The following is a 10,469-nucleotide window of genomic DNA, read 5'->3' as shown; positions in this document are numbered from 1 at the left end:
AGGTTGTGGCCCCAGCGGCGCCACGAGGCCGAGAACCGGCGCTTAGCCTCATCCCTGTGGCTGCAGAGTGCCAAGCCCCAGGTCCTGCGCTCAGGGGTCAAGAGCAGCTGGCAAGGGCGGCGCAGCCTGTGGGGCCCTTGGGCGCGGCGGGCCGCAGCTCCGGGAAGCCACGTCAGCCCACCGGCGCTGCAGCTGCAGCCGCCACCAGCACATGGACCAGGGGTCCCCGAGGATTGGGAATCCCCGACCAGGACTGCGCCTCCAGCCGCGCGGAGCCCGGGGCCAGCGGGGCAGCGGCAAGTCAGGCAGTCTGCAGCAGGAGCGCTGGGCATGGGCTTCGGCCCGGGTTGCAGGAGGCGTGCACCCTCCGGCCGGATAGGCGGCGCACTCAGGGACCAGGAGGCCATCCCAGGTGAGCCCCGCCAGCTCCCGCCGGAGCCCGAGCTGCAGCTGCCACCTGCAAGTGGTGCTCTGGCTGCAGCGGTGGCAACCCCGGATCCAGTCCTTCCGCCTCGCGCCCATCAGCGCGGACCCGGGGGCGACGCAGTGGCGAAGTCGGGCTGTGGGCCCAGCGGCGGCACCAGGCGGAGAAGCGCCACTCAACCCCATCCCTGGGCTGCAGAGGGCCCAGCGCGGGGGGCTCCGCGCGTCGGGAGCCGGTGGAAGAGGAGAAGAGCGCGCGGGCGACAGTCATACAGGCCCTGGGGCAGGGCGCGCCTCGCGCTCCAGGGAGCCCCGCCAGCCCGCTGCGCCTCCGCAGCAACCGCCGCCTGCACGTAGCGGGGCGAGAGAGCTGCTAGGGCGGTTTCTCCGCCTCGGGCCTGTTGGGCGGGGCCGGCTAAGGTGCGCGTGCTCGCTGGTCCTAACGGTTCTGCTGGGCGTTTCTGCTGAGAGGCGGGAGGGGCTGAGAGTCTGTGCGAAGGTCGGTGGACAGACTGCACTGCTTGTTGTTGCGCTTCGGAGGCGGCGATCCCCGAAGGCGAGCTGAAATACGGCTGGAGCGTTCCCAGGCTACAGTTTGTAGCCGACGATTATGGAAGACTAAGAGCCGGAGAGGTGGCCCACCCTCAGGGAGCGCTTGTGCTCGGAGGGCTTCTCATTTCCCCAATACCACATTAAATCGTCTCATCTGAGGAGGATCCACAGAGCTGTCTTCTATGGTAATCTGGAGAAACTGGAGTACCTTCTGCTCATGTATCATGACACCAAGGAGAGAGACAAGGAGGAAAGGTAATGGGGGCCGGGAGCCGGGGCTGCGGGAGGAGGCCTGTGGATGTGGAGAAGTACCCCCTTCCAGGCTGAGGGCTGTGGGGCGGATGGTCCGGGGCTCGGGGTATGGACGGGGGCTAGGGGGTGCCTGGCTGGGGTGGGAGTGAGTGGAACGGGGCCTGGGGAGTGGGGGTATATGGGGTGGCGGGGTGTGGAGTGAGTTGGGGGATGGGAGTGGGGAGTAGGGGGTGCATGGGGTGGGGGTGTGAATGGGCTGAGGTGGATGGAATGAAGGCTTGGGGGATAGGGGTGTGGACAGTGTGGGGTGGGGAGATGGGGTGAGGGTTCAATGGGATAGAGGACTGGAGGTGGGTGTGAGGTGTAGGGGTGAATGGGGTGGGGGAAAGGGGTGCAGAGGTGAGGGGGGCGAGTCCTGTCACCAAAGGGGCTGGACTTTCTTTCCTGGCAGGCTCAGCCGCACCTGGGATGTGGAAACCTTGGCGGGGGTGAGCACCCAGGCCATTTTCACTAGCAGCAAAACAAAAACAAAACTTAAGCTGGTTTCCAATCACTCACCATGCTTCTTCTTTATAAATCATTTTAAAGTGATTTCGCCAATAAAATTCAGCATGTACAGCGTTTTATTTTTAATGTACACATTTTAAAGCATAATGTTACATACATTATGGAAAGGTGCATAATGAGAGAAATCATTTCCATAATATATCAACTCCCTGACTAAAAATTCTTTGGATAAAAATGCAATATTTATTTGATATCAATGGACACCTATGTCAATGTGGTTTTCACTGAGGGACCTTAGAGGGAAACTTTGAAGTGGGAAGATGGTCTGTGTTCTTGAATAGAAAGACACATTTTTCTAAAATTCTGAGCTCTTTCTGTGTTTATAAATTTTACATAATCCAAATAAAGTTATCAAAGTGTTAACATTTTTGAATTACTCATGCTGTCTTTTACTATTGTGATGACATTAAGAAAACTTTTGAAATGGAGTCAAAAAAGACTTGCCTTTCTAGATATGAAAATGTGCTGTTAATTTCCACAAGTTATTTACTAACAGCTGAAACAACAAATCAGTGAACGGAACAGGTTAGAAAATCCAGGAACACACCAATATGTGTAAGAATTTATTAGGTTGGTGCAAAAGCAATTGCGGTTTTTGCCACAATTACAAGTAATGGCAAAAACCGCAAGTGCTTTTGCACCAATCTAATAGAATTGGATAATGGTGACATTTCATATTAGTAGGAAAAGATGAATTACTCATAAATGAAGTGCCTGCTAACTACTTGGATAAATCTGGCTAGATTTTTATGTCACAGGAATAAGTTCGTTATGCAATGTAGATTAAAAATTTTAAATGCACAAAATAAGAAAGATAACAGAAAAAACCACAAATGCCTACTTATACATGTTTATATTCCTACAAATATCACAAGCACACATTCTGAAGGTTGATTTAGCAAAATAAAAAAAATTCAGTTTATAAGAAAAAATTAACAAAAGACAATATGTGTATATACATATTAGATAAAAAAGTGATTTTCATTTTACAGAGAATTCTTCAAATAAACAAGAACTCTCATTTAAAATAGAGCAAAGCATTTTTTTTTCAGATATTCAAGCAACCTATGCACATAGGAAAAAATATTTAGTGTTCCTGGGAGGAGAAGGTATTTAAGTTAAAAAAGGAATGAAATACTGTTTTCTATCCACAAGTTTGTGAGGGTAAAGAGTAGCAGTACATATACTGCTGTTTAAAGTTTACGTTTCTGATGACTTTTCAAATAGTCACTTTGTTGGTAAGTATCACACTTTAAAAATGTATGTGCCCTTCACCCATCAATTCCATTATACTAAAATATCTCTAGGAAATAGAGATACATGCAATTTTTTTTCTCAGCACTGCTTAAAATAGCAATGTATTTGGAAAACCCCTTATAATGGGTTTTATAAATTTTATAAATCTATCAATAAATTTCAGTGCATCCATAGGATGGAACAATATGGGACCTTTGCAGATGTCAGTAGATACAGATGTATGTTGAGGTGTGAAGATGTACTTTGAAAAAAAGTTGGTTTGATTATACATACACACAAACAGTCTATGGTGTTTGTAAGCCAAATATGTGTACAAAATATAACATTTCTTCTTTTCTGGCAGGTGTATTGTGTTATTTTTTCTTATCTGTGATGTATAAATGATCAGTATGTTTAAAACTAGTAAATGTTTTTTATTAATGAAATTATGCTTGGGAAAAGAAGAAATATAAATCTTGCAAAAAAAAATTCTTCCTATTTTATTTTATTATTTATTTATTTGTTTGTTTGTTTATTTTTGAGATGGAGTCTCACCCTGTCGCCCAGCCTGGAGTGCAGTGGCATGATCTCGGCTCACTGCAATCTACCTCTCAGGTTCAAGTGATTCTCCCACCTCAGCCTCCTGAGTAGCTGGGATTACAGGTGTGCGCCACCATGCCCAGCTAATTTTTGTATATTTTAGTAAAGACGGGGTTTCACTATGTTGGCCAGGCTGGTCTCAAACTCCTGACCTCAGGTGATCCCCCCGCCTCGGCCTCCCAAAGTTCTGGGATTACAGGTGTGAGCTACTGTGCTTGGCCTTATTTTTATTTTTTTGTTTATTGGTATCTTCTGTGAACTTTTAGCCTCTTCAGAGGCAGAGGGAATATTTTTATTTGTGCTTGATTATTTTATTATGCATAGATTTTAGTATATAAATAGGTTTTTATTATAGTTTTATTACATATATGCAATTTTAAATTAATTATTTTAGTTTATCAGTGTCCTCATGAAAATGAAAATGAGCAAATATAAGTGATTATCACTATTCTAAAAGCACTGCTTTAATTTATAGTTTTTTTCATAATAAACTCCCCAACTGTATGTATGCATTCTTTCAATCCAGTTATTCATCAAGCATAACCTGAATACCTATGATGTAGCAGACACATTCCACCATCTCTCAGGACTCTTCCACCCTTAACAACTTCATGTTTACCTGCCCAGCCTGAGCAAGCTGAGAGATTTAAAATGGAAGCATTAGGACTGAATCCCAATTGGATCTTTTATTCCTTTTTTTTTAAACAAAAGCAATTCTGAAGTTAGAAAATAGTAAAAGATAACCTTCAACTGCCATTTCAAAAACTTATGACAGTCTCAAATACTACTATTAATCATTGCAAATACCTAATTTACATAACATTCTGTAAGTATTGAAAAAAATGAGCCATACCTATTCATTTGAATCCTGAGTTTTCTTTGGATTATTTTTTTTTGAAAATTGAAGTAAGAATTACTTTGTTTTAAAAATTTGTTGTTTTATTTTTGCCTTCTTTTTCCACAGTACTTTATTTATGTGCCAATTATATGAGTAGAACTGCCTGTTCTATGTACTGTATCCCACTTAATGTAAGGCATCACGGATTGTGTGATGCCACATTACTTTATATATCAATAAGATAACGTTTAAAATGTTGCCAGTTATAATTGTAATAAATAATGAATTGTAAACAGTATTCCAATGTCAGGAGATGTTAATATATAAGAGAACAGTAGCTTATATAAGAGAATAGTGAGAAAATGAGCATCTGAGAATGACTGAAATACAATGATACATCTAATCTTTAATAGATACCTCAATGTACATATGATTGTATCATTTTACTTAATTAAAATGTCTTTGTAAGTAGTAATATCTAAAAATTATTGAGCTGTTTTGTTAGAAAGTGTTCTAAATGCTGTACATAGATTCTCATGTAAGCATCACAGCAGTGTTCTGTGGGATAGCTACTATTCTCTTATATATTTTATTGATAAAGAAATTGAAGCAAAGAAAGGCTAAATAACAGCCTTAAACATGTTTACTTTGATCTAACTCATCTGCTTATGGCTGGATCCTCATTACGTGAAGGAAACATTTACATTCTAGCATAACCCTTATTTTGTGGTTTGGCCTGTTTCTCCCATTTTATCTCTTCACCCCACTTTCTCTGTCTGTGTCCAAGTTTTACCACGTTATTGTGGTATGTCTTATTGGCTATGCTGTTTCATGCTTTATTTTTTTGCACATGCTGCCCTCACCAGAAACACCTCACACTCTTACTCTTCACTTGTCTGTTTTAAAAATAGAACCCTAGATTTGCGGTGTCTCAGAAGCTTCCCAAGTAGGAATAATTGTTATTGCCTTTGTGCTGTCACTGTATTTTATTGACTTGAATTGCAGAAATAATGAATTGTGTCTTTCTGCTTTTCTTTTTATAAATTTCTTTTTTCACTTGATAAATAAAATTCGTATTTTATTCATATTATCAGATTTTCCAGGATAGACCTTATGAATTTATAGACACAGAAAATGTTTCTTGAATTACTGACTGATTGAGTAGTAAATATAACATTTTCTGAAGATTTCTTTTTGTTGTTTTTTTTTTTTTAAATAGGAAAAGCACTACCAGAAACTGGACAAAAAGCAAATGGTATTGGTATTATAAAAAGTGCGCCATGAGAGCAATCAAATAATGATAATGCTATTTTTTGTGTACAAAAAAAAGGTGGTGAGGTAGTGAGTATAGCTGAATAATTTTCTATGCTTTAATAAAATTTTTGAAAATAAATATAACTAATTTAAATATAATTTAAAATAAATTTGAAATTAAATTAATTGTTAAATTACATTAAATTATAAGCCTAATTTTAATTAAATTATACACCTAATTTTAATTAAATTATACATATAATTTATTAATTTTTAATAGTAAATATAATTTAATTTAAACATTTTTTCTTAAAACTTTAATGAACATTTAAACTTGTAGATCAAAATATAATATTCATTGTTGAGAAATGGACATTAGATTTACAAAAAAATGTGAGGCGGGATGGTGTAAATTAAGAAAGTAGCTGGCTAGGTAATTTGGAGGTTTTTGATGAGGAAACTTGAGGGAACTCACTTTATGTAGACTCAGTATATTCCCACTCAAAGAGAAGATTAAATTATTGCTGCTTTGGAGCTTACTGGAAGCAGAGGGTAGAAGAACAGCAGGAAACCACAGGAACTCATTTCTTCTCTCTATAGGGGTTACACATCAATGATATGTGCTTCATTCATGTTTGTTAGTTAACTGGGATGCACTTGGATATCAAAACATTGGCGGTTTTCTTTAAAAAAAAAATGCTGTTTTTGATGAAATAGCCATTGTATAAAGGTACCTCAGAGGCTGCTATGCTATACCATATCAAACTGACTTTAGAAAAAACAAACGAGAAATTTATTTCTTGAATACTAAAAGTGTAACTGTCAATAATCATGGCAAAGATTTTGATATGTAAAAGTTGATTAAGCTGGGCGCAGTGGCTCACAGCTGTAATCCCAGCACTTTGGGAGGCTGAGGCGGGAGGATCACGAGGTCAGGAGATGGAGACCATCCTGGCTAACATGGTGAAACCCCATCTCTACTAAAAAGACAAAAAATTAGCCAGGCGTGGTGGCATGTGCCTGTAGTCCCAGCTACTAGGGAGCCTGAGGTAGGAGAATCACTTGAACCCAGGCGGTGGAGGTTGCTGTGAGCCGAGATTGTGCCACTGCACTCCAGCCTAGGCAACAGAGCAAGACTCCATGTCAAAAAAAAAGTTGATTATTATGAAAAAAAGTCAATGGTGATTCAGAGATTTTTGGTTACATTTTGTAAATGAAAATCTGAATACTCATTGGTTATTCGATGTGTAATGCATACTTTTTTGCATAAGTGAATGAAAAGATGGCAAGAGAACTAAAGTTGAGAATCCAGAAGTTGAAAATATCAGAAGTCTTCATGACTGTGGATAACATGAGTATTTTTAGAAACGATTTTTCTCCAAGTAGGTATTTAAAGTAATGATTGAGAGCACTTTCTGCCAGCAGAAGCGAATGATACATTTTCTTTTCTTTTCTTTTCTTTTTTTTTTTGAGACGGAGTCTCGCTCTGTCACCCGGGCTTGAGTGCAGTGGCGCGATCTCGGCTCACTGCGAACTCCGCCTACCGGGTTCACGCCATTCTCCTGCCTCAGCCTCCTGAGTAGCTGGGACTACAGGCACCTACCACCACGCCTGGCTAATTTTTTGCATTTTTAGTAGAGACGGGGTTTCACCGTGTTAGCCAGGATGGTCTCGATCTCCTGACTTCGTGATCTGCCCGCCTCGGCCTCCCAAAGTGCTGGGATTACAGGCGTGAGCCACCGCGCCCGGCCGTGAATGATACATTTTCATGCACTCTCATTGCAACTTCATAGTTTCTAACATTTATTCTTCTGGGGTCCGATTTGGTTCTCTCATTTGACATCACTTTTTTTGGCTTCATCCAGCAGATTCACATTGGTAGAAATACTTTTCTATGTTACTTGTAGTCATGTGAAACCTAATCTCACCCTTGCAATCTGAACTGCATGTTTTATAGAATCTATATTGTGATTTTTCATGTGTATATTCCTGTCATGTTTGTGTGCTAACCAAAACAAGAGCAAAGCAACCCAAAGCCTAATGGGTAACAATTTCAAGGGCAAGCACGAAGATTTCAGCTGGATACAAACACTGCATGATTGATGGTAGGCTGTGTCATATTTACCTGTAGTCAATTATGTGTTCCTTTTGCTTTGTAGTGTCTCCTGAGCAACCGCCTTTATTCACGGTAAACATATTTTCTTTAATTATTAACAAAATGTTCTGTGATACATACATGATATGTTAATCATTATGTTGTCAAACCCATTCAGCATACGGTGAAAGACAGAGATCACATTTCAACTAGATTCTTAGGAAGTATGGATTCACTAACTTCAGCAAAGGTAAATTTGCCACTACAAATTTCATTCTAGAAAATGTAGATGAAAATATTGAAAATGCTCATAGTTTTTTGATTCCCACTTTTTTTTCCAAATGAGATGGAAGGATTTGATGTAAATATGCTGATGTTCTTGTTAATATCTTTGTTTATAAAATGATATTTAAGGCATAAGGCAGACATTTTACACCTTAAGCTCTAGCCCAAATGCTTTTCCTTTAAACTTGTCATCATCTAAAGATCCCAGTTTTGAATTCCTGTGCATGTTAGGGATTTGAGGAGGTGTATTTTGACACTAAATATTTTCAGTGCTTCAAAATTGATTGCAATATTCTTCTCTCTTCTTCATCTAGAGAAAAGCTATACCTGCTGACGTTACAATTGTTTTAGAACTTCAACTCCTTTTTGTCAGTGTTGTTACGTTGAGAATCTTTACTTAATCACATCTTCTGATTACCAGATTGAGTTTCTGCATGTGTGTGTGTATCTCTGATTAAAAATGAATAAAATGATTAATCATTCTTTTGTGACTCTTTGGTAGATACAGTGTTTTAAAACAATGATTCTGAGCTGTTTTGGCCTTAGAATATTTTCTTCTACTACAATTTATTGCCTACAGGTAACCAACAGCCTGAATTAACATTTTTTCTTTTAAATCACTGCAATGCACATTAAAAATACTTTACAAGATACTTGCACTTTCATAGGTAATATGTAGAATCTGTTTCCAAGTATCAAGTCTTCTATACGATTTCACACAGCGTACATAATAGCTGCAACTCGGCTTTTCTAATCAGTGGTATATATTTCAGATCTATTCAGGTTGACACAATTTGGTCATCTTTGATTTGTTGTATGGTCTTGTGGTATGCCATTTTATGACTGCACCACAATTAATTAAAGTCTCTTCATGCTGATACAAAATGAACATAAATACGATGACATACCAACATAGATTTGCTTATGTGGTTGCCTTTATTGATTTGTACTATATAAGAAATTAAATAGAAGTATTTCAGATACCCTGAATATAGCTATATACACTGCCATAGCTGTATTGACTACATTCATTACTCCTTAGAGCCATGTTTTTCCATCATGTTATGACTCTGAAAAACCCCAGAGTATGCTTTTCAGAGAATGACATTGGAAAGAAGAAATGGCCAAAGTATCATTTGGTACCTTGGCTTCCTTACATAGATGTTGAACTCCAGGAATGATCAAATCACAGTTTAGAACCCCTTTGTTGGGCCCTATAAAGGGTTTCCGAATGTCAAATGATAAATAGTCTCCAGATGAAGAAATCCTCTGTAACGCCTCACTGCTGTGTTTTCTTGTATTTTGTCCTTTTCTGAAAACTTTAAATACACGATTTTTGGGTAGAAATGAAAATTTTCTGTTTTATATATTTGTTTCTGTCTCATGGCACTCTGATCTCTTTGAATCTGGTAAGGATCTAGCCTTGTCTTATTTATACCAGCAAGCAGTGTTGTCACTTAATGCTCTCATTTTTCACGTAAATGACTGACATTTTCCCAAGTCTTCACAAGTGATTTCTGAAGATGTTGCTGCATTGAGCAGAGACTATGTCATTGTAATTGCAGAAGTTTTTAAATTAAATATGTTTAATAAAATTTTAGAGCCTGTTTCTCTGGAACACATAACACATAATTGTGTAATGTGTATTTAACCATAAATTAGCTTCATAAAAAGTTTGTGTACATAAAAGTGTTTATATCCAAAGAAATTCTTATTTACTGCTCAGTAACCTCTCATGTAGAAGAAAATACGTAACATAGTTTGCTGAGTCTTTGATAATAACCCCTAGTGTAAAATAAAGCCATAAAGATAAAATGAGAGTTGATATTCAATGAAACTGATGTGAGTGAATAGAAACTATGAAACAGTGTGTCTATGGGAGAGAGGAGGACATGGGGCTGCTATTGTGAAGAAGGAATTTGTACAAGTTAGTCCATTTTCTGTAACTTTTATATTCTAATAAAGGAAAACCATATCTTCATATTTATAAAAACAAGATTTTACTGGTTTAATCACAGGGGTGGTGAGAATAATGAAGAACAAAATGTGGAAGGCAAAGTGAGATTAGATTTATCAACAAAAAAGAGTGCAAGTGGGGTGGGATGGTGTAAATAAAGATAGCAGCTGGCTAGGTGTTTGGGGGTTTCTGATGAGGAAACCTGAGAAAACTCACTTTATGTAGACCTGGTATATTCGCACTCGAACAGAATATTGGATTATTGTTGCTTCAGAGCTTACTGGAAGCAGAAGGTGGAAGAATGAGAGTCAACCACAGGGACTCAATTCTTCTCTCTGTAGGGGTCACACATCGACAATAGGATAGGTGCTTCATGTTAGCAAAATGCGATGCACTGCATGTCAAACTGA

The 10,469-nt window shown here is 39.2% G+C and overlaps 1 protein-coding gene across 1 annotated transcript in view; it reads left to right on the top strand.

The window, feature by feature from the left end:
* The first annotated feature begins 908 nt into the window (after positions 1-908).
* The window catches only part of LOC104005067 (ankyrin repeat domain-containing protein 36B-like), a 48,977-nt gene continuing 39,416 nt past the window's right edge, over positions 909-10,469 (top strand). The window contains 3 exon segments of the mRNA XM_054678579.2: positions 909-1,230; positions 7,882-7,910; positions 7,996-8,067. Of these exon segments, the coding sequence (XP_054534554.2) occupies positions 1,158-1,230; positions 7,882-7,910; positions 7,996-8,067 (174 nt within the window). The 5' untranslated portion in view covers positions 909-1,157.

This window comes from Pan troglodytes, chromosome 12 (genome assembly GCF_028858775.2).
Source record: "Pan troglodytes isolate AG18354 chromosome 12, NHGRI_mPanTro3-v2.0_pri, whole genome shotgun sequence".
Taxonomy (NCBI): Eukaryota; Metazoa; Chordata; class Mammalia; order Primates; family Hominidae; genus Pan; species Pan troglodytes.
The sequence above is the reverse complement of the archived record's forward strand: the minus strand, read 5'-3'. Positions and strand labels throughout refer to the sequence as shown.